The sequence below is a fragment of the Artemia franciscana genome, chromosome 1 (genome assembly GCF_032884065.1).
Source record: "Artemia franciscana chromosome 1, ASM3288406v1, whole genome shotgun sequence".
Classification (NCBI taxonomy): domain Eukaryota; kingdom Metazoa; phylum Arthropoda; class Branchiopoda; order Anostraca; family Artemiidae; genus Artemia; species Artemia franciscana.
This window is the reverse complement of record NC_088863.1, coordinates 40,812,537-40,837,579: the sequence shown is the minus strand read 5'-3', so window position 1 is coordinate 40,837,579 and position 25,043 is coordinate 40,812,537. Positions and strand designations below refer to the sequence as shown.

General features: G+C 34.9%; 1 protein-coding gene and 1 long non-coding RNA gene across 2 annotated transcripts in view; one reads left to right on the top strand and one right to left on the bottom strand.

The window, feature by feature from the left end:
- The window catches only part of LOC136029639 (kinesin heavy chain-like), an 84,092-nt gene extending 61,198 nt beyond the window's left edge, over window positions 1–22,894 (top strand). Inside the window, exons 14-18 of the mRNA XM_065708143.1 lie at window positions 1,324–1,498; window positions 3,507–3,726; window positions 4,630–4,833; window positions 7,661–7,922; window positions 20,633–22,894. Of these exons, the coding sequence (XP_065564215.1) occupies window positions 1,324–1,498; window positions 3,507–3,726; window positions 4,630–4,833; window positions 7,661–7,922; window positions 20,633–20,649 (878 nt within the window). The 3' untranslated portion in view covers window positions 20,650–22,894. The remainder of the gene's footprint in view (window positions 1–1,323; window positions 1,499–3,506; window positions 3,727–4,629; window positions 4,834–7,660; window positions 7,923–20,632) is intronic.
- Window positions 16,336–25,043, bottom strand: part of LOC136029676 (uncharacterized) — a 26,611-nt gene continuing 17,903 nt past the window's right edge. The window contains exons 3-4 of the long non-coding RNA XR_010618089.1: window positions 23,063–23,169; window positions 16,336–16,632 (exon numbers count right to left, since the gene is read on the bottom strand). This is a non-coding gene — a long non-coding RNA (uncharacterized LOC136029676). The remainder of the gene's footprint in view (window positions 16,633–23,062; window positions 23,170–25,043) is intronic.

Sequence of the window (25,043 nt, the reverse complement as noted above, 5' to 3'; positions counted from 1 at the left end):
GGAATCAATACCCAGAAATAAGGGGAGAAATAATAAGAAACAAACGACGAAGTAAAAAAGGGGAAAGATAACAAACTAAAGTGTGAAAACACATACACAAACTAAAGATAAAATGTCAATCAGTCCCCCATCTGTGACTGCGTGCTGAAACCCAAACTGTATTGAAGTGACGTGCCAAATAAACTAAACAGCGCGCAGTTTCATCTTAGACTAGAAACATCAACTGCTCTTGGATGTTAAAAAAGAGAAATAATTAAATAAATTAATGTTTATTCTGCGATCAAAACACTTTTTGTTCGCAGAATATTATACAAAGATAATATGTGAATAGTCAGAGGCAAGCGAAGGTCTAATTGTAAGGGCCAGAGGAACGTCACAGTATAAGTGAAGAACAACGAAAGACACGCATGAGACAACTTAAACTGAATTCAAATCAAACAACAGCTTATAAATAGAACTATATGTGTTAAGGATATGGTTCCTTGATTTTTCGTATACCCTAGAAAATGGTATCAAAAGAGAAGAAAATTTTAACATCCCTATAGTAGGGCAGCAAGTGAAATAAGACTTAATGAAACTATGATACGAAATTTTTAGAATCGACCCAGGAAAAATATGTTAGAGGTTTCAAGAATTTCGAGATTCCTCGATATCTCCATTTTAAATTCATAAAATGATGCTTCATCAAGCAAAACACAGGAACTGAACATGATCACTATGTCTACTGAAAGAACCCATTGAAAGATGAATTTCCGAAAATTTGGGGGAAGGCTGAGAAATTCCTGAGAAAATCGGGAAGCTCGACTTCTCAATATTTCATGCCCGGCAATTAGCATCGAACCGAAGAATTATCTTCTTAAACTATACACTCAGCTTAATTACGAGTCTCAGAATCTGTTCTGATAGCAGTGCCAAGGGTACTTTCGTCAGCGGGGACAAACAGGGTGTTGCCACCAGTTGACAAAGGTCAATATTTGTGGGCATGGAAAGATTTGGGGTGACATAGGTGACACGAAACTGGTTGCTTTTCATTTATAAACGTAAAAATAAGATCATTGCCATAAATGATCATTAACATTCATGTTGAAAATCTTTTTAAAATGGTTCTTGAGAAGTGTTATCGTCGATTTCAGTTATAGAAATTATCTTGAAAGAAGCAGGGAATGAAGGCTAATATTACAAGTTTCAAATTGCCATGTTTATATGGCTTTTTATTCAGATAAGTCTAGGTACGTCTCTGGTAAAAACATAGAGGATTTTGTTTATATATTCTCTTAAATGCTTGTGCAGAATATTTCTCTTTATCCATGTTTTCCTTTGCAGAACAAATGCATGTAACGACCTCCAAAGAAAAGGCGGTCGAACAGGAAGAAATAGCCCGATTAAAGGCAGCTTTAGAGGAGCAGCTTGATCAGAACAGGGAATCTCATATGAAACAGGTAGCTCAACTACGTGATCAAGTCGTCGAAAAGCAAACACTCATTGACCAATTGAGAGAGTAAGTGACCATTCTTTCTCCTTTTTTTTAAAGAATGTTTTGGTGCTGATGCAGAATGGCATTAGAATAAACTCATTGGTTTTCCCTAATATTTATAAAAACTCTTTTTTCTTCTATGGTGCTATTGAAACATAAAACGAACATAAATCATCCAATATATGGGGGGGGGGAGGCTGCTATATAAGTTTCTTCTTCTTGTTACTTATGGTTCATTTTGAGTGCAAAATTAATATCTATAATATTTTAAAGCTTAAGCATAAAAAACGTGAAGTCGGCACTTTCCTGCAATAGGAAAGATATGTCATCCCCTTAGCACTTTTGTTGCACATGTATTCGTATGGTCCTATGAAAAAAGGGATTCGGGGAGTAAAAACCTTTCCATGTTGATTCTTAAGGATTTCTAAAAGAAAGTTGGACATAAAAATGGACGTCGTAATGTATCAGGCAATTTCTTTCCCCTAATAGCTGTTGTGCAACGATGAAATGCTTTAAATAACGTAATAAAATCTCAAATGAACCTGCCGAGAATTATTAAGCTTAAAAATTATCGTCTTGTTATGATGGTTAATTTTACTTCGATTGCATGTACGTATAGGGACGAATTGCCTATCACGTGGCAGTGTAGCATCCGGAACTGAGAGACATTGATTGGCTACATCACAGTTTCGTTCGACAGTTTTTTGCCCTTAATGACTAAACTGTTATTTTCTCTAAAAATATCTCAGAAATTCACTCTATGCTATGGCATATCGTCTTTTGCTTAAATAGGGGGCTGAGACGTCCAATTCTGTTAAAAAAAAACAAATGCACATCGGTCACCATATTTCCCTGGAGTAATAGGACATCTTGTAGATTCCTAGATAGGGACTTAAACCCCTCTCCTCCTCCGTCTTATGGTTAACAGATTTTAATCAAGATTTTCATCTTTTTAGGGTTGTATTCCTCTTTTCTAAAAACCACAAGTTTTTAATGCTCAAATAACTTTTGATTGGTGACAGCAATCATTCATTGCCATGAACCACTTGACAATCTTGACATGAAGTCTTTCCCCATCTTTTTGATGATGAGGTTAATAAATCTAGAATATAATTGTGTTTGTTTTTCTTTCTTACTTTTTCCTCAGATTCTTGCTCTACGATTTTGATCATTTCTAGCGACCAGATGCAAAATACAAACTGTTTTGCATAGCATAACAGGCGAATGTCAGTAAACTTGGCTCTTTGAGTAATCAGCATTTTAATGAAACCCTAGATAGTACCAAATTAAGTTCTTTTGTAACTTCAATAATTTCCAAGTGAAATATTTTTCTTGTTGTTTTATATTGAGTAAGAATAAGATTTCATTGCCTCCCGATGGAATATTTCAAGAAACACTTTTGGTGATGAGCTGTTCGGAGAAGCTCATCTATTGCCCTCATTTGTGACACCTTTTGTCTCGTTCACTGATTTGCTAGTGTTCCATAGTTAGGTATCTCTGTCTTGTACAAGAAGGGAGATTGAATAAAGTTTTCCTGGATATTCATATTACGGAATACCCAAAAAATATATATAAGTTAGTACAAAGTGTTTGTGCTGAGCTTGGCAGTAGAGGAATATAACTTAATTGAAAATGTCTCGCTAGTCTCCTATAATTGTTCACCAAAGGATTCTAGCGTCGGTCTATATGGCGCTATGATGCTAAAATATAATAGCTCCGTTAGACTTTTTTTTCGTTTTTTCAGCGTACAAGACCAGAGGTATTCTGACTCTGACACTGTGGTCTTTGAGTCTTATTCAAGCCACATCAAATAGTTAAATTTCTACAAATCGTAAGTTCTTCCAGTCCTATGTATTGGACGGATACGAATCACACATACTATATTGTCTTTGTAGTAGTTGTAGCACCTTAGTTTGTTAATTATTCAAATGTCTTCCATAAGCATATAATTTAATTTTGAAAATACTGGCTTGTTATGTAGTACGTAGATTTGGTAACATTAATACAGTATTATACGATTTCTTCTCCTCAGTATCAACCAAGAGCTTTCTTTGGCTCATGAGCAACTTCAGAAAGAATATGAGCGACTGCAAAAGGATGAACAGGACAAGACGCAAAAACTGCACGAATTGCTTCATGCCAACGAAAAGAGGGAACAGGCACGCCAAGATCTGAAGGGACTAGAAGAAACAGTTGCCAAAGAACTTCAAACGCTTTACAATCTTCGCAAACTATTTGTGGCAGATTTACAGGTAGGATTGTCTTCTAGTCCCACAAATCTCATCCTTTTTCATTTGTGTATTGCGCCCTTTTTCTCTCCTTATTTTCTTTTCCTCCAGTACCTCTATAGTAACTTTTGTTCGTTTTTTTTCTACTATTATCTTGACTAATAAAGTAAGGAGAATATTTATCACCTGAATCACTAGCGATTTTAAGCCTCATAATCAGGTGGGGGGGGGGGGGGCAAGATGTACCATCCGAGGGTAAAAATGAAACATTAAAAGATTCAGTGTCAGAAAAACTGGAAAGGGGCAGCTGTCCCCCTCCTTTTCCAGGCCTAGAACTAACACTGACCTGAATCGTACATTTTGGAATGGGAGAGCCCAAGGGTTGTTGGTTTTAGATATACTTGGCCTGTCCTATACATGATGCATACTTGAGGTTTGTTTATCAATAGAAAGTATTAAAGCTATCATAGCTTTAACGTATGTATTGGTATTTATTTATGTACAATTTTTTTTCTCTTCTTGTTTCCATTTTTTTTTTTCTCCTTTTTTATTCTTTTCTTTATTCGACACCTTCCTTACTTGCCTTAGACGTTAAATGTACTTTAGTATATTTGTTTCATTTTATCTATTATTTTGAAGAGATTCTATCTAAGATGAAGGGAGAAAAACAAATGTAGTTAAAAGTTAAGAAAATTTCCTATGTTTCACGCTTCCACACCTAAGTCTGACAAAAACCTAACTCTGGCAAACTTTGACAAAAAAAAAAAAAAAAAAAACAATTCCAATTTGTATTTTATTCTTAGATATTTTTTTAAGGACGAGAGTATGGCATATCAAAAGCAGATGACCATGAACAACTTCCGAAGTGTGCAAAATATGTCGAGCCATGCATTTTTCATTATAATAATTAGTCTATATTTTTTCAAGGCACGTGTTAAGAAATCTCAAGCTGGTGATGATAATGAAGATGTGGGTGGATCATTGGCTCAGAAACAAAAAATCAGTTTCTTGGAAAACAACTTGGACCAATTAACCAAAGTTCATAAGCAGCTTGTCCGTGATAATGCAGACTTAAGATGTGAGCTTCCCAAGCTTGAGAAACGACTCAGAGCCACTATGGATCGTGTCAAGGTGTGTGTTTGCATGCAAAATCTTTCTCGATTGCTTCCTTCTGATAAACCGAAATCCCTGGTTTTGAATTTCTTTGAATTGAATTATTTCACAAAAAAATACAACGTGCGAGTCTCTAGAAGCCATTAAAGTCAAGAAAAATCCATTAAAGTCTCATATATCGCTTAGTATATGTTCAATGCTGTAAATATAAATTGTACTCATAATTAAAGAATTGACAATAATAACAATTATTTTAATAGAATCTTTTAATACATATACGATTATTTTAATGGAATGAGAATTTACCTCCTGTAAACAGAATTACATAGCTACTTGAAATGACTAAGACTATGCTTTCATCATATTTGAAATAAGCAAGTATCAGCTAAAGTCTTATAAATAATTTGAAATGTTTTCCTTATTGTAACCTCAATAAATTATATAAAACCCGAAAGGGGTAAACTCTAGTGGAGGTACACAAAGACTTAAACTAGCACATGTTTGCAGTGAGGATGGAGAAAAGAACCATTAATGAACAAATTGCAAGCTCATTCTCCTCATGTTCTACTTCTTAAAAGAAAAACACTTTACTCTTTGGATGTGCAACTATAAACACTAATGTGAACACGATTTACTGTTATTTAAACACTGAAACGTTCGTTTTGACACACTTTTATTGATTTAATTATCATAAGAAGCATTTCTGTCCAAATGTTGCATTAATAAAGGATGTTTGGGCACATAATATAACAACCGGTGAAAATTCATAGAATAGAAAATTGTATCTCATAACTCAGATGAAATCTTCATTCAGTGTACGCTTATATGTAACCGTAAAATATCTGTTTGTAAACGCCATAAAAGTACCGAGATTTGTCGATTTGCAAAATGTAACCAATATGCTATTATTAAAAACTACAAGAAAATAGTGAACGTTTAAATATATATTAAAATACGTTTTGCCCTCTCAAAATATTTAGTTTTCAAAGGTGCCGCCTTTTGACTAAATTATAGACTGCATATGAAAGAAGAACCATGGAAACGGGTCCTACATCCCTTGCGTACTTTTTGCCCAATTATTGTCAACTTAACACCTTAGGAGAGCCGTGATTATTTTCGATCAATGTTTGGCTTTTAGACAGCAGATGGTTTTATTTATAATCACAGTAAGCAACATAATTTCAATAAATAAAAACGTATGGATAACTTCAGCGTCTGGGGGCATCTGAGATAACATTTTGTTGTTGTTTTTTCCCTTTTCTTTTCTGATTTATTGCTTGTTCGGTTGTTTGCAACGGTAACATGCAAAAAAAATCATTGAATAAATTTGAATAAAGTTCTAATAATAATTTATTTATAACCCGGTACAAAAAATAAAGTGTAATAAAAAAAAATCACGAACAAGGAAAATCAAATAAAAAGTTAATAATAGAAATGAAAAATCACCAAACGAGAAAGACAATGCGAATGGACAGATACTGGTAGGTATCTTGTAGTTTGCCAGCAATTTATTTGAGTTTTAAACCGATGTTTTCAGTCAGATACGAGATTTCGATTTGTAGTAGTGTGTGCAATGTAGTAATGTACTTAGAAAAATAGCAATAGGTTAAAGTTTCTGTTTAGCTTATGCATTTGCCTAAAAGACTTCATAGATCTTATAAAACTATAACTGAAAAAGAAGCATTAAACAAGAATGTGAATATCGTCAAAAATCTGTTAACATACACACACATACATACAAAAAAAAAAATTAACGCCGTTTGACACGTTTGTTTACGTAAAGTACTGAAAATACACTAAACTACACACAGGATGAATGGTTCGTATTTTATTTGAACAAATTTGCAGGCTTCAGGATAAATCATGATGTACTGCAACCTATAACAAAGTGAATTTAATGAAATTCATTGTGTCCGGCATAAAATTTCATTAGTAGAGCATCTCTCCTTTGTGTACATTTCTAAGCTAAGTTTAACAGCCGATTTTCTAAAAATCTTGTAGTTTTCTTTATTATTCTCTCTACAGCATTCTCTTACTTTTTTTTAAGCTCCTTTTTTGCAAATTTATGTATCAAAAGATCTTCATTGATATAGATTTTTGCTTGGCCCTGTTTAATCACAATCATATGAGGAAAGCAAGTGTCAGAAGCTGCTCAGTGCACTAGTCGCAATTTTTGCTTGTAAACAAAAGAATAATGAAGATGCAAAGGGAGAACTCAGTGTTCTTGCTACTGCGCTCTGAGCTGGAATTAACTGCTCAGTTTGGTCAAAGAGCCTAATCCTTGGGTTAGGATATGCTTCGAAAGTTGGTTCACTTTGATACTGAATACTCTTCTGATGCTGATACTAAATACTTTTGATACTGAATTAAAAGTCTTGTATTACGTAACCAACTAAAATGGAAACTTTGATAAATCGCTGCATATTATTTAGCCTAGATCTCCAGACATGTGTTCTGATTCAATAAAAAAGTATTGTCTGACATATGCAAAAAAACAAACTGTTCAATAGCACCGTATTGCTGTTTGTCATTTAGGCATGCCAGATTCCCAGAAATATGTTTATTCTGTCTGACAGAAAACACAAAATAGAAACAAATGAAAATGTACTTGTGGAGCAGTGCTCTGCGTATTGTTAGTCATTAACATATCAACTTATGTATATAAAAAATCCTAGTATAATCTATTTTCTTTTCAGCTCATTTTTCTTTTTTTTAGTTTTTAATGGCGTGCTATTTTATTCGTAATACTTTTTCGGCTGATACAAACACTCGTAGATTGTTGACCTGTGGTGCCAGTTGTTCAGTAAAATGCTTAATGCGTTTACGAAAATCTCATTTGTTTCAGGCCCTTGAAGCAGCATTGAAGGAGGCTAAAGAAGGGGCTATGCGTGATCGAAAACGGTACCAGTATGAAGTAGATCGGATCAAAGAGGCGGTTCGCCAAAAAAATCTTCAAAGGCGGGGGCACGCTGCTCAAATTGCGAAGCCAATTCGTGCTGGACAACATCATGCAGCAGCAGCAGTTGCAGCACAGAACTATCCAGCCAAACCATCCACTGGAGCCTCACCGTCCCCTAAACCAGTTCGACCTATTTCCGCCTATAGAGGTTAGATTTTCTTTTCTGTTTTTTATTCATCGAACAAGGAAAAGTATACCTAACAACCGAGTAGTTTTACAGAATCGCAAGTTGAAAGTTTCACAACAATGTTTCATGGATTGCAGATGATTCTTGGTTATATTTGCATTGGAAGGCGATATAGTTAGATGTTTTGAATTACATAAACAAAATTCGTTCAATAAAATTACTGTCGAACGCAGTGAGAGACGGCTGATGCTCTGTGGAGATTTATAGAGCCCTTTTAATTTCAATTTTTTTTTGTCAAATTTATCTTTTGAAAAAATGTAAAATTTGCAAACAACCTCATACTTTTGAATAAAATCATCCTAGTTGTATGAAGGACCTCATCTTAAAGTTTGTCTATCCGAAACTGCTTTTTGTCATTTTATCTGTCCAAATTTTATTTTCAAGGTCACATTTCTGGACGAACTGCTTACAGGCCAGGTCTTTTAAATCCTTTAAATATTCCTATAGTCGAAGAAATATCTATATATTCTAAAAGTTTCCCTACTAGGCATTTGAAAACAGAGACCATCTTAACGATTTGGACAAATTCTTATCGAAAAGGGGTAGATCAGACTGTAAAAATTCTATTGAGATATCCTTAATTCTCACTCCCCCCCCCCCCCTAAAAAGCTTTTAGTTGCAATTATATAGACTAGACTCAGGGATGCTCGGAAGTCTTGCGTAAAGCTACAACCAGCAGGATTTAGACAAAGCATGGGCCTTACTCACGATATTTTTAGTTTAGTTCTAAATTGTCAATCAATTTAATTGATATCACGAACAGTTTATACTCTCTACCAGTGCTGAAACAAGTACTCTAAATTTTTACTTAAGTATCAAGTATTAAGTACTCATTGTTTTTTTTTTTACTTAAATATCAAGTACTTGCCAAAATTATGCTTAAGTAATACTTCAAGTATTTATTCTATATATATATATATATATATATATATATATATTTCTGATATAAAGCCCATGCTACCTTTTTTAAAGCCATTCTGAAGGCTTCTTTGCCCCTTCCCTTGCCTATAAAATGTCCTCTGTCATTCCTCTCTTGGAAATCTTAATCAAGAACCAGAATTTCTGTTTTATAGTTTTAACCGTATCCTTTGTTCGGCTGGTACACACCCAATGAAGTCCAAGAAAATAATCTTAACCAATTTTCAACACAACGGCTTGAAAGGAAAAGACTTTCAAAACAATTAAGTGCAGTCAAAAAACTCCTGATTGGATCAGACAGATCACATGATAGGGTTAACACAGTGCACGTAGAATTTGACTTCTGGTGATTAGTGTTCAGTCAAATCTGGCACGTTTGAAAAAATACACGGTTATTCTGAAACGTCTGGGAATGATACAAAGAATATTGAAAATATTTGTCTACCTTGTTTGGCTGGTAGACACCCAACGAAGTCCAAAAAATAATCTGAACCAATTTTCAACACAACGGCTTGAAAGACAAAGACTATCAAAACAATTAAGTGCAGTCAAAAAACTCATGATTGGATCAGATATATCACATGACAGGATTAACAGACAGGAGAGTATTATACGTATATAATACTCTCATATGGCATGAGCTCTAGCAAAATTATAAGAATCAATAGATTAATTTAAAGGAAAAATCAGAGGCTTAATGTTGGTCGGCATTTAAAATAAGAGCTTTGAGACACAAGGTCCTTTTAAATATCAAAATTCATAAGATCCGATTACCCACTCACAAGTTAAAAATACCTCATTTTTCTAATTTTTTCTCTTCCTTCAGCCCCCCCCCCCCCCCAGATGGTTGAATCGGGGAAATCAACTTTATCAAGTCAATTTGCGCAGGTCCCTGACACGCCTACCAATATTCACTGTCCTAGCACGTCCAGAAGTACCGAATTCCCCAAAGCACTGGACCCCCCTAACTACCCCAAATAGAGTGGATCCAGTCTAATTTCGTCAATCATGTATCTACGACATTTACTTATTCTACCCATCAAGTTTCTTCCCGATCTCTCCACTCTAAACGTTTTCCAAGATTAGCGGTTCCCCCCTCCAACTCTCACCCAATGTCACCAGAACTGGTCTGGGTTTAAAATTAGAGATCCGAGACATGAGTTCCTTCTTAATATCAAATTCAAAATTCCTCACGAACGTTCATCCGCTCTTAAGTTAAAAATACCTCAATTTTTGTAATTTTTCCGAATTAACACCCCCTCCAACTCCCCCAAAGAGAGCAAAATCCTTTCGGCTATGTCAATCACGTATCTAGGACTTGTGCTTATTCTTCCCACCAAGTTTCATCCTGATCACTCCACTCTAAGCGTTTTCCAAGATTTCCAGTCCCCCCCACCAAATCCCCCAATGACACTGGATCCGGTCGGGATTTAAAACGTGAGATCTGAGTTATGAGTTCCTTCTAAAATGAAATTTCATCCGATGAAATTCAAGATCCGATCACTCCTTCGTAAGTTAAAAACACCTCATTTTTTCTAATTTTTTAGAATTAACCCTCCCCCCAACTCCCCAAAAGAGAGTGAATTTGTTCTGTTTATGTCAATCACGTATCTAGGACTTGTGCTTATTTTTCCCACTAAGTTTCATCCCGATCCCTCCACTCTAAGCATTTTCCAAGATTTTAGGTTTCCCCCTCCAATGTCACCTGATCCGGTTGGAATTTAGTGTAAGAGCTTTGACACATGATATCCTCCTAAATATCAAATTTTATTAAGATCCGATCTAATTTTTCCAAATTAACCGTCCTTCCACTCCCCCCTCCCCAGATGGTCGAGTCGCGGAAACAACTATTTCAAATTTCATCTGGTCTGGGCCCTTATACGTCTGCCAAATTTCATCGTCCTAGCTTATCTGGAAGTGCCTAAACTAGCAAGACCGGGACTGACAGACCTACAGAATTTGCGATCACTGTATGTCACTTGGTAAATACCAAGTGCCATAAAAAGTAATTTTTCTCTGTTAATGAAGTATTTGGTTAAAGGTTGGCTTCAGTATGACTTATTTTGGAAAAGGGTTATTTCCAGGCTTTGGGCAAGCCATGGGTGGAAGTATTTATAGGCCCTACTAAACTGAAGGAAAACTCGACTTTCTTAAAACTTGAAACTCCCCTCCCCCTAGCCCTATTTTAGATGTGGCTTGTGATATCAGAGCTCGATATGAGCCCTGATCCTTGTCATCCTTGGTCTAGCTTTCATTTGGATCCGTTGCTCCATTCGCAAGTTATACTAAACTAAACCAAAAGCTTCACTGAGATCCATCAATCTCTCGCAAGCTACACTGAATTAAATGAAAAACTAAACTTTTAATTAAGCGTGGGTCTCCATCCCAGAACTCAATGCATACCATACTCCTAGGCATCTTTATTCAATTTTCATCGAAATTCATCTCCATATGCAAGTTACAGTGAATTAAATAAGTAACTTGAATTTTTTTTAATACTTAAAGCCCCATCGCCCTAATTAAGCTCAATTATCCAAATAGTTCAGTTTCAATACAAATCTGACTGGCGGTTCTCCCGCTATACTCGATTGCACAGACGGGAGGACAGACAGACAGATCTCAAAAACCTATCTTGATGGATATTTTCCACTATCCAAATAGATGATGATATCTGGATGATGATGTGCCATTTTTTCCTTTTTTTGGATCCAATTAGCCAACATGGCTACCTAAGACGTTGCAAAATCCGTCCGTCCGTCTGTCTGTCCATCCGTCTGTGTAATCACGTATAGGGGGAGAAACACTGGTTGGATTTGGATGAAAATTTTGTTGGCCAGATTTGGTGCCAAGGATCATAAGACACATCAAGTTGAAAGATGAAGACCCTAGCTCAAATAAAACAGGGGGGAGAGGGCTTTACCTGCTAAAAACAGTTTTTCGTTTAATTCAGAGTAAATTGCGACTGGACTTATGGATCTGAATGAAAATTGAACCAAAGAGGCCTAATCATGACACATATCAAGTTTTGAGATAAAGACCCTAGCTCAAATTTAACAAGAGGGAATGGGTTTTAATTCCTGAAAAATTTAAGTTTTCTGTTTAATTTAGTATAACTTGCAAATGGAGTAACGGATCAGAATGAAAACTAGACCAAAGATGCCTAAGATCAGGACTCATATCAAGTTCTGGTATCACAAACCCTATCTCAAATAGGGCGAGGGGGAAGAGGGTTTCAAGTCTTAAGAAAGTTGAGTTTTCCTTTAATTTAGTAGGGCCTATAACTTGTGAATGGAGTGACAAAGCTGAAATCAGATTCGTCTGAATACCTGAATTTGCTGGAACGAATTTGACAAAATACCATTGCATTGAATCCAGCTAGAATTGTCTAGACTTGTTTATTGCAGACAACATTTAAATGGGCAAAGATTCATAGCTTCAGTAGTTTTACCAATAATATGGTCCTGAAGATGATGAAATGGTAGAAATCTGGTTCAGTTGACGAGATGACAAAGCTTAAACACTAATATCAGAAATATAAGCCCAAATTGACTACAGTATGCAACATTTAGTACAAAACAAGGGATTTTAGCTCACTGGCGACCAGTGAACTGTGAAATAATTTCTATTTTCTTTGTTCTATAACTTCTAAACCAAAATTAAACCAAGCGTTAATCATACTATAATTTTTTTCGTCAAAAACAAATACCTTATTTCATATCCAAAAATAGGGCATGGAGCTATATCTGAGTTTACTCTAAATCTAAAGGTGATGTTTTCTTGTACATTGCCAAAGCACACACACACAAAATTTTCGTGTCAAAGGTAAAGTATATGAAAACAAGTACATTAAAAGCATCTTAAGTAATAAGTATTTCGTAATCTTACTTAAGTATCAAGTAATAAGTATACCCTAGAGTTTTTACTTAAGTACAAGTACCAGTAATGGAAAATTTTACTTAAGTAGTACTTCAAGTAAAAGTACTTCAAGTAAGTGACAGCACTGCTCTCTACATTATGATCTTTTGCACAATGCAGTGAAAGAAGATGGCGAATTTGAAAAAAAATTCGATTTACTTAAGACGATCATTACACTACTCTTTACGTTATTGCTGATATTTTAAAAGAAAGAGTTATAAGCTTATCGTTCCTTGTCACTTAGAGGGAGTATGGCACAAGCGAAGTCTTCTGAACTACACTTGTTTGTTATTGTCATTGATTACATGGTTTAAGTCCTTGATCTAAAGAGATGTTGGAATGATCCAACCTTCTCTGTAACTGACCTTGGCTAGCGGACATCGTTACTATTCTAGCTGATGATATCCTCTCAAATAATTTTATGATTAATGAAATTGCATGAAGGACTCTTGCCACGGATCTCCATCTTGCTCCTTGTCAGACCTGCCCTAGGTATGACAGAAGGTTGGTCACCCTAAATCAAGACAATATAGATTTACAGCAATTTAAGCGCATTTGCTCCTTAACGAGCCTTGGAATCCTTAGGAGATCTGAACTTACTCCTTTTTTGCATTTTCTTCAGTCATGCAGATGTCTGTGGAAAAGAAACGAATTTTTTGTTTGCGTACCAAGTCGTGACTTTTCGATGATGTCGCTGTCTTTGTTCTTTTTTATGGGTCTTCAACCTTGGCACTGAGGATTTTGGAAACTAATGAGCCTGACTGTTTTTCCCATTCTCGCAATATTCAATCTAAAGATGCCAAGGTAGGGTGATTTAGATGGTTTGTTCATACCTAACGCCGACTGAACAACTATTTCAGCCAAATCACCTACGCTTTGCTCTGCTTTTACCATAAAACTAGAGCGTCAGGTGACAAGACTGCATGGCTCGCAGTTATAGAATATGGTCTGAAGCAGTTAGGTGGATTACCAAACATATAGTGACGGTACTATTCTGACTGGAAATTCTTGGACCTATTTAATGGACAGTAGTCCTCTGCAATGTCGGATACAGAATTAATGTTTGGGGACGGGGGCGGCAATTAAATTTGGCTTCCTCGTCTGAATTAGACCTTGTAATTAGTGTATTTTTTACCTTCTTCGGGGGGTTGCAACTATCCATAAAACCAACCCTTTGGATCCGCGCTTAAACTCTCGATGAAATTATATTGTCAGTTGGTGGACGCCACGATAAGCCCTGAATGGCCCCCACTGATTGATAAGCGTTAGGGCCCTTGACCCTGATTACCAGACAAATGTCCTTTTCTTTTGTTTCTTTTGCTAAATTAAATTACAAATATAAGAGTTTTCGTTAACTTGTATTGAAATTGAGACTCATAAAATGCCTAAAATAGTTTTTTTTTTTTTTTTAATAGCACTTGTTGCAATAAATTCAAAGCTCTTTTACCAAATATGAAGGACCAACTAGTAGGCATCAACATGAGGCACCCAGTCTGCCAGAGAAGAATGAAAAAAAATTATCGTACAAGGTTTTCTCGTAGAGTCTGGGAAATTTTAGTTCAGTATAAAAAAAAACCTAATGTGGAAATTCAATTCTCATTTGATGATGAATTATTTAATTCTTCTATAAAAATAGTGAAAACTAAGAGAGGGAAAAGAAATGTATAACGAGACTAACAGAAAAACGCAGCCTAGAGTCCAGACACCTGACACCAGAGCCCAATTAGAAGTTGAAGATGATTTGTTTTGCGCAACAAAGAAATTGGAGGAAAATAGAAACGAGACAAGAGATGCAAAAAAAGAAATGTGATACAAATCCAGTCTGCAATAATGGAGAGTAAAGTTGTTAGAGAAATATAAAATTCCGGTGGGACGAAAAAGCTTAGGAGGGAGAAGATCTTCAAATTATGGAAAGGGATGAATGATTTCAAATTATGCCCAAGGGTAATTCATATTTTATTTGAGATGTGGATTTATTTTCACTGTTGAAGGTTGAAAGGCTAGTGTAGGTAATCCCTTTTAACGTCTGACTTCGTCGCATTTGCCAGAACCTGATTCTTTGCTTCTCTGAAATGCAAATGTGTGAGAGCGAGAAGGTTTCATACTTAATTGTGCAAATAGACTGTCATTAATCATGACCCATCAGTCGTATGATTTCTTTGATTTGTTCCATTATGTTGGTGGACTGGATATGAATTCCCCTTAGGCTATGCCTGAGAATTTTTAGATTAAATTACCATGATTATGTTCCACAAATCTTGTGGATTTTTCTTGTTCAAAATCCCAAACTTGATGTGGAGGGTTGTACGGCCAGAAGCTTCAATTTGTTTGACAGAGACATTGAATGGCAATGAAAGATGAGCCAAGTAGAGGGTATAGGCGTGGAACATGTAGCCAAGCTGTAGCTGCAGTGGAGATTCACCAACGAAAGAAGACGGGAAGATGGTTAAATTTGGTCATTTTGAAGTTGGTGTTATGCATTTTAAGTTCTGTGTTATTGTGATTTTTTGGTATGGCTCATGAGGCTCCAGCCAGTCTACAGAGTGAGTGGCCATTTATTTTAGAAGGAAAGTGTTAGAGCCCTTGGCTTTGACTACCAGACAAATGTCCTTCTCTTTTTGTTTCCTTTGCTAAATTAAATTTTTCCCACTCTGGGACTCCTGTGTCACCCCTCCTTCCCTTTCTTTTTACTTCTTAATCTTTAGTTTTCCCTTTTAGCGTAATTCTTTTTCTCGTAGACGGACAAAATAATTTGTACAGTAGCAGCGCAATAAGGTGACTTGTCTCTATTAGAATTATATTTTTGGACGCCAGATTTGGCTGAGATTTGCCGAGAGTGAAATAAGAAAGAGTTTATTCATTAAGGGATGGCGTATAGCTTTGCATGGCGCCCTGCGAGGGCTAGGTTTTTCTGGTCCATATGTGTCGTATCTTGGGTGATTTTTCCCTTTGTCTCGAGACGACAGTTATTTTTTTCAGTCTTGTTGTATAATTTGAATTGTGCAGAAATAAGCTTACCTTTTCTACTTTTTTACTTTCTTTAACTAGCCTACAGTTGAGATAGGTTTTTTATTGAGCAAAGTTTGATTATAGGGAGTGTCCTGTGTTATTTGAGATATCTGTCCTGGGGGAAAGAAGTGTTTTTCAGACAATCTTGAGCTTGGTGACAGTGGCCCTCGTGATGGCGCCTTTGGCCAATTAGTGTGGCATGTATACCATGGAAAGTTCACTTGTCGTATCCTTTCTGGGTATCGGAAAATAGCAAGCGCAGAACACGTAGCGTTCGTGGTGCGTTAGAGTTGGTTGTGGCAACGTAGTGCCAGTAGACTTACATTAGTGGTGTCAGGACAGACCCTGGTAGCCCATTAGATTTACGAATATTGAGGGCACAGTAGTCCATGAGAGACTGCGGACCGCTTGAACACGATACCATACCCTAGTACCAACAGTAGCGGAACTGGTGGCGCTGTGCCACGTACCCAGGTGGCATCAGGTTACTACAAGAGTGGTGCTAGGCTAGAATAGTAAGCTAATTAACTAATTTTTCTATCTTTTTTTTTCATTACAATTGTCTCTTTAAAATAAACTCAGTGGGAAGAGAATAATATTCTAGAAATTTAAAACGTATGGTACGTGATAAAAATGTGAATTTTAATTTTATTTGGAATTTTGTAACCATATTTGCCCTACTACGACTACTGAAAAAAAATATTTTCCTTTCTAACATGTTTTAATACCAATTTAAAGGAGGAATAGCCAACCTTTGACCTGATGGTTGCATGCAGTCCATACTTTGCCCTTCTGTATCTTGTCGCTTTCTCTTTCGAAATTGAAAACTCTGCAATTAGAAATCAGTGAAAGATAAAAATAAAATGAAAGAAAAGATGGACATGCGATTTAATAAACCTGAAGTAGCTCTTCAAATGATAAAGTTTGGCTGATGTAAAACAACGTAGATGTTAAAGGTTAAGTAAAGGTGACCAAATTCTGAATTACGAAATTTATGCCAAGATTTTCAGTTTCTTTGGCAACGATTTTGATTTGTTCATTTCACTGGCGCAATACTTAAGAAAATTAAATTTTAATATGCCATAGTGAGATTAGAAATATATCTTTATAATAATAACTAGTTCGCTTTAATTATTAAAAACTGGCAAACTTCTTGTTTATGAATCATAAATGTTTTATTCTTCGATATATTTGATGTTGATTGATGATTTCTTTTAAACAAGTAGAAAATATTAAACTAATAATGCACTTTTTTTTCTCACTGTAGAACCTGGAAAATAATTTATGTGCTGGTTGTCAAGTATGACTTTAGATTTTGTATTTATACATGAGTATTTTTTTTGCAATTCGCACCTTTATACCCTTATACTTATGAATAGTGTCGCCACAAATAGCAATATAGTACTAAATCTCGTAATATTAACAGAGCAAACTTAAATTCAAAATCTCTGTGCATTAACAGCCAAAAAAAAAAGAAAATACGAGATAATGTAGAAACTACCGACAAAAACTATGAAGCTACAATCGTTATAAGAAAAGTGAAATAGCGAATGTTCCTCTATCTGTGCAGGTATGTTTTATGGTGTCATAAAAAACCGAGTGTCTCAAAGTAATGTAAACTTCTGTTTTTAATTACTGGAATTACATTTAAAAGTGTGTCAGAAATTAAAAGGCTGATGTTCTCGAAGCACTTTTTACAAATATCAAACTTGAATATAAAAAATGGGAGGTGGAGGAGGGACTACTAGCCCTCCTTCACTTTATATCAGTTTATATTAGGTTAGGTCAAGTTAGATTAGGTTAAATTTGGTTCTAAATATCAGAAATGGGTTAAAAACATAACTTAAGCTAACTTAAACCAACCTAACCTCGTTTAACCAAACCTAATCTAATCTGACCTAATGTGTCATCATCAAACCTTGCATTATATTGAAAAAAGTGACTGGCAGCACTGACTAAATCCAAGGAGAAAAAAAAAGGTATTTTGGCCATTCACCGGTGAATGTCCACATTAACTAATTTGCGGACATTCACCGTAACATATATATATATATATATATATATATATATATATATATATATATATATATATATATATATATATATATATATATATATATATATATATATATATATATATATATATATATATAATATATATATATATATATATATATATATATATATATATATATATATATATATATATATATATATATATATATATATATATACATATATATATGTATATATATATATATATATATGCTTTATTTTCGTTCATCATTACCTCAACCATGCCTTTTCCGTTCCTTTTGCACCTTTTTGGATTCACTCGTCATCCTGTATAATTTATATTGCGCCATAACTACCAAAGATCACCCCTGGGAATTAATGATGAAAGTTGCTCTATAACTGCATAATAATAATAGACGAATTTTCCCAAGGTTATGACCTATCTAGACCATTTTTTCATGCCAGAGAGTGATAGTGTGGCAATCTTTTTGTTGAACCCTTGCTTTGCAAAATTGAAATTTTAATTTAATGAGTCGGGTTTGAGGAAATTAGTCATCGTTGCATTTAGGGTAACACTGTACATACTACGGAAAACCAATTGAAATTAATTTAAACAAATTTTTTTCAAATGAAAGTAAGACTGACATTAAAACTTAAAACGAACAGAAATCATTCCCTATAAGAGGGGTCTGGCCCCTTCCTCTACTAGCCGCTTCACTCTTAAACAATTAGAACAACAAGTTATATTTTTGCGTAAAGAATGGGGGCTGAGGAGCGAGCAGCCTCCTCATATAGAGAATAATTTCCGTTCGTTGTAAGTTGTCGTTCATTACTGTTATTTGAGAAAACGTATATGTTTTTATGGCACTTGGTATTAACCAAGTGACATAGCAATCGCAAATTCTGTCGGTCTGTCTTTCCCGGTTTTCCCGGTTCCCGGTCTGTCTGGTCCTGGTTTTGCTACTTTAGGCACTTCCAGGTAAGCTAGGACGATGAAATTTGGCAGGCATATCAGGGACCGGATCAGATTAAATTAGAAATAGTCGTTTTCCCGATTTGACCATCTGGGGGAGGGGTGGGGGGGTCGTTAATTCGGAAAAATTGAAGTATTTTTAACTTACGAACGGTTGATCAGATCTTATGTTTGGAAGGATATCGTGTCTCAGAGCTCTTATTTTAAATCCAGACCGGATCTGGGGACATTGGGGGGGGGGAGTTGGGAGGGGGAAACCTACAATCTTGGAAAACAGAGTGGAGGGATCGGGATGAAACTTGGTTGGAAAAATAAGCACAAGTCCTAGATACATGATTGACATAACTGGAACGGATCCGCTCTCTTTGGGGTAGTTGGGGGAGGGGTTAGTTCTGAAAACTAGAAAAAATGAGATATTTATAACTTACGAGTGGGTGATCAGACCTTAATGAATTTTAATATTTAGAAGGACATTGTGACTCAGAGCTCTTATTTTAAATCTCGACCGGCATTAAGCCTCAGATTTTCCTTTTAAATCAATCTATTGATTCTTAGAATTTCGTTAGAGCTCATACCATATGAGCTATTGACTCTTAGCTCTTCTTGCCTTGTCACAAGTGCCATATGAGCTCTTAGCTCTTGTTACATTTGATTGATAGCTGAAACACCTGAGCAAGCATTTTGTTGCTATGTTAAAAACACGAAATTGCATAGTGTGTCAAAGATGCAAGATACATGTGCGTTTTTGCGATGTTTGTTTTAGTGTCATCGGGCTAAGCGGGTTATAGCATGGTTTCTATGTTTGGCAAATGAGTGTTCAGACATTTATTGCAGATAGTTCACAACAAGGGCAAAGAGAATTTTGAATAGCAATTTTCTATTTTAAGCACCTTAGTGAAGAACCCCTTGTCTTTTTTTGGAAATTGACGAACGGAATAAATTGTTTTGCTTAGTTTTCAGGAAAAGATGCGCCTGTGAACGTAAGTGAAACTAAAGTAGTTAAAATCGATAATCACGGAAAAATGTGTATAATAACGCAGCAATGAACCCAGAATTTAGTTTCGAAGGGGTGAAGAAAGGTACAATAGTATGAACAGTTTTTTTTTTTACTATGTAAAACGATGGTAATTTTCAACGATACACGAGCTAAAGGAGTTATTTTTTTCCACAAATGAGACGCTTTTTTTATCTTTTACTAAACGTTTAAATATTATTCATTTCTATTCGAATAAATAAGCTACATTGTATTCCTTAAGATTTAAAACTTTTATTTTTGGAAAGTTGCCGTTTAACCTTTAATTCGTCACCGTTACCACTTTGAAAAATCACCACATAACCTAAATTCGGGGGCTGGCTTGCAAAGCGGGCAGAGCTTTCCATCAAATATTCGCAATTAGTGGAAAGCTGCAAGACTGATATCCACGAGAAGACAGAAATTGGCTGGACCTGGAAAGGAAATTCTTACCCTTAGCGAAAAGTGTTTGGGGCTCGTAGTTTTTAGGCCAAACAAAAATGACTTTTAAAAAACAATAATTCTCACCGTTTTCTTTATTTTTTAAACCAACAATGATATCAACAACTCCATGAATTGCATAGTTTTTTTCACTTTTTTTCTGGAATCAAATTGCTAATGCCAGTTGAATGAGATAAGTTGGTTAGGACAAAGGAAGCTCAGGGGATTTTGGAATTCGTTGCTTTTTCAGTGGATATTCGAGAGAATTTTCACTACCCGGTCTTCTAAGTGAGCTTTGACCAGTTAATCTTCCTCCATACTGCCTTTTTTGTGTGTGTCTTTTTGTATAAGAGTAACAAATAAAGGTAATGTTGTATCGTTTTTCAGGTGAGGAGAAAAGTTGAGCAAGACATCCTAGTCCTAATCTTTGTCGCCTGTTTTTCAATAATGATTTTCATTTTCTTTGGATTCGTATCAGCAAAATCTGAAGGAAGTGACAGCCTCTGTAGAAAGCCGAATTAGTTCCACTTTGTATGCATATAGTGTTTTAGGCTTTTAGCGTTGCACAATCCATAGAAATTCTAAGTGACTTTACTTCCAAGATTGTTTGATGAGCGAATGCATAATGAATGATAGTGCCGCTTTTTAACTAGTCCAATGTCTACATAAATTTTTGTTTTGCTCAGAATCATAAAATCTTAACGTTTGATATACGTGAAATATCAGTAAAGAAAATGATATGAACAGAAATAATACTGAAAATTTGGACAATGACAATAAAGGAAACTGGCGGGGTTTTAATCATAAAAGTGTAAGGTTAAGTACGGTTGGAGAGTAATGGCCTGAGTGGGGAAAGTTTTCCTCAAAAATTAGATAAAGCAAAACAAAGATATTTGCTATATATATATATATATATATATATATATATATATATATATATATATATATATATATATATATATATATATGTATGTATATATATATATATATATATATATATATAACGAATTGGTAACAGATAATAAAAGAAAAAGAATGGATGCATACTGGTTTGAAATGGCCATTCAGATAATTTTTTTTTTTTTTTTTTTTTTTTTTTTTTTTTTTTTTTTTTTTTTTTTTTTTTTTTTTTTTTTTTTTTTGCATAGATGCTGACTTAAGAAATATCGTCGCTCACGTGACATCAGACTCTTTTTGAGTTTTCTTTTTTTTTGGGGGGGGGGGCTGCTGATTTTGGTGAGAGATTATTCCGTTATTGATTTAGTGACATCTTATTAGTTATTTATCATATTGTAAGTTTTTTCTGAGCAAAATTTTGAGTGAATGTTTATTCTTTTTTTACTATTATCCTGAGTTGGTGCTAGTTCAGTTAGTTTTCAACTAGAATATGGATCTGTTTTTAGAACTTTTTTTATTATTATTATGCGTGATTGTATTATGAATTTACAACATAGTTTTTCTAGATGAGATTTAATTTATGCATTTAATTTTGTGGATCGGCACATCTGAACATGTTTTCGAAACTACAGATTGATTTTCATTCAAAAAGAATTCTTAGCTTAATTCTATCAATTTAATCTAGGCTGCTATTTAGCTTATTTAGTCAATCAGTCATAAAAAACTCACCAAGTTTCAGATATAACCTTGTTTGGTTAAGTTCACTGTATGTAAGGTCACTCCTATTGACTTATCCATTCGTGTCAATTTGTTCAGATCCGTGTCCATCCCTCTGTCTAATTTCTTAAAGAATTTATTAAGATTTGAAGATTTATTAAGACTAGAAATACAAGTCACGTTATTTTCCCATTTGACACGAAGTATTCATGCATTCGTGAATAGATTCAAGCTGAAAAAAAAACTTTATTTCAACCTAAATTCATTCTCTTTTTCACCCTCTTGCTCTCTATTCATACCTTTTTTCTCTGTCTCTCCTGCTCTTTTTGTTGCTAGGATAGCAGTAGTATAAAAATGAAAATGCTTCCTTGTCACCTCTAATATGATTCATCTTGTTATTATTTTTTCAGTTCTTTTGTAACAGACCTTGTATCGTTTTACTTTGTAACTGTGTCTGCTATTTCTTTTTTCGGAAAGCTGCCCATTAATCAACGCTGGCATTTACTAGATGGCAGTTTTGACTGCATAATACCAAAGAAGGATACTTTGTTGCGTTGTGATTAGTTTTATGTTTCTACTTTATTTTTTATCGGATATTTTTTCTCATTTGAAATGAAAGATCATTTCCATCTCAAGTGGATGGATAAACGATCGGTATTAGCTATTGGTTCCTGTCCATAGGTGCTGTCAGGAAGGGTCCAGTGAGGTAGTGGCTCTCTACATGAAATAAGAAAAGAATTCTTAAAATATAAAATTGTTAAATACTTACATTTAAACCCCCTATAAAAACAAAATTATGTAGCAATTGATGCCTCCCCCTCTGGGAAAACTTCCTGGTGGTTCTCTTGTTTATATCTATATGGATTCCTATTTTCTATACGAGTTAGGTATCTCTTGGATATCATTGGCCAAGAATTGACCAAACTCGACTCCCTATTATTTAATTTATTTTATTCTTTAAAGTGCTGCAATGTTATTATAGCCAGTTGTGTATTATTATAATCGTGCTGTATAATAATAAATGAAGAAAACTAACTTAAATTTCTCTTTTAGCTAAATCTGTTTTTTAGAGAAACTTGTTAGACGAAAGTTGAGTGTATAGGGACTTCTTATGTCCTGTTGTTGTCGTTCATTTCTATCCATGCTATCTGCCGCCGTACAAATATAATTAATTTATGAACTTAGCTTTAATTAAAATGGTACCTATTTTTGAATATGATAAATATTTGTTCATCCCGACAGATATATGTTAACAAGGATTCCTTTCTCCAAAAACTGAAATGACCACTCATAGAGCTGCCAAAAGGTCCCTAAAATAAAATGAAAAATGGTTAAAAAAACATAAACACCCAACTAAAAGATATCCAGGAGAGGGTTAACTTTTGATGAGTTTTAAATCAACACTAATATATAGTCTCGAAACTTGTAGTTCAAAATTTAATAATAATAATAAAAAAAAAAAACGCCGAAAAATCTCGGAACCGGAATCGCCATATTCGAAAACCCTCAATTAGAGGTTTCTAGCCCAAACCAAAAGTCAGAACCAAGAAACCTACAGCTTCGTTATGTCTCCGTTTTTTCATTCCCATACCTTTAGATAGTATTATATATTTATACTTATGTAATGCATCATGGCTTAACTACAAATCTCACCCTACAAAGTGTGAGATTTCAAGTTCAAGTTTCGCACTCAGGAGTTCAAGTTTCGCACTCAGGACTTTTTTTGAAAATGGTGTGAAAGCAAGCAGGACATGGGCAGGCCACTTTCTTCAGCAGTAGTGTTCTCCCCATTATCAACTAAAACAACAACTGTGAAACAAGAATATCATGTCAAGTTATGAAAGTTATCTTGAGAACCAGAGAGAGCTGGAAAAAGAGAGTGAAGAAGAACGATAGAAGCTTGCAGAAAAAAAGCAAACGCTCGCTGAACTTTTTTCCAGCAATCAAAGAATAGAGGCTCTTGGAAAGCCATTACAAAAAAAAATCCAGTGGGTACAAGGAGTAAGCTACTGACCAGATGCTCGAAGATGCCAGAAATTAGCTTACAATGTACATTGAGAAGAAAGACTTGATTGAAATTCAGCTTGTCCAAACCGTGCTGGATGGGTCACTTTTGTTGCACACCGAAGAGAAAAAAGAATCAGCATATGTTGAAAGTACTTGACAACTTATATGCAGAAGTAAATCTGCACTTGAGAAGGTTCAAACGAAGCAAAGCTAAAGCAAAAAAAAAACACAGCCAAAAAGCAAACAAATGATTTTGAAATGCTGTGGTCTTGTGAGGATTTTCTGGCCGTTAGTCGAAGAAGTTACTAGTATATTTTTCGAATTTTGTATCTTTATAGTCAAAAATGAATAAAAAAAGAAACGCGAGAATAAACATATGGAAAGCCAAGGGGTCGGATCACCTTGATATTACCCATGTCTTTCGAGAAGATGATGACGCTACATTGCCGACACTCCTAGTTTTAGACATATGAGAGATGGTTTTGAACACCGAGTATAATGTTGATGGGGTATTTATAGAGTAAGCGACAGTTGGGCCAAGTCTCTTGGTTCGGTCTGCAGTGTCAGGAAGGTTCTGATTTCCGAAAAAGTTCCTAAAGTCCCTAATTTTGACCCCTTGAACCTGTGGCAGTCCTACACTCACAATTATTTACTTAAATAGGCAAAGTTTTAAAAAGATCAGGAAAAAAAATATAGATAGGCACACCAAGTTCGGTACCTGGAATCTACTAGAAAAGAATTGAAATATTCGTATTATCTCGATTTTGTAAAGGTAAAAAATTAAATCAAACACCATCTTCAATTTTCCTTAAGTGGAACACCTTACCAAATCCAATTATCGCTATTAATGATAAAAAAAAGAAAAGATTTACGTTACCCAATAAAAAATTAGTCCCGTTCAAAACAGTTTCGATAGTCAATTCGACTTGAATTTCTGAATAAAAATTTTAATTTTTTTTTGTATCAAATTTCGAAGTTCAAAAGTTGGGTGATTACACAATATTTCATGTCTAACTACTTCCGTTATCAATCATTTTATCCTATTAGAAACTTCTTTTTACAAATACTAATAACGGCTGTTTGGTTGGCAAGGATTAGGCTGTTAAGGATAATTTCATAGAAATTACACAAGCCTGGTAGATCTGGATGGTTCCTTATTTTTATCTATAAACATTGT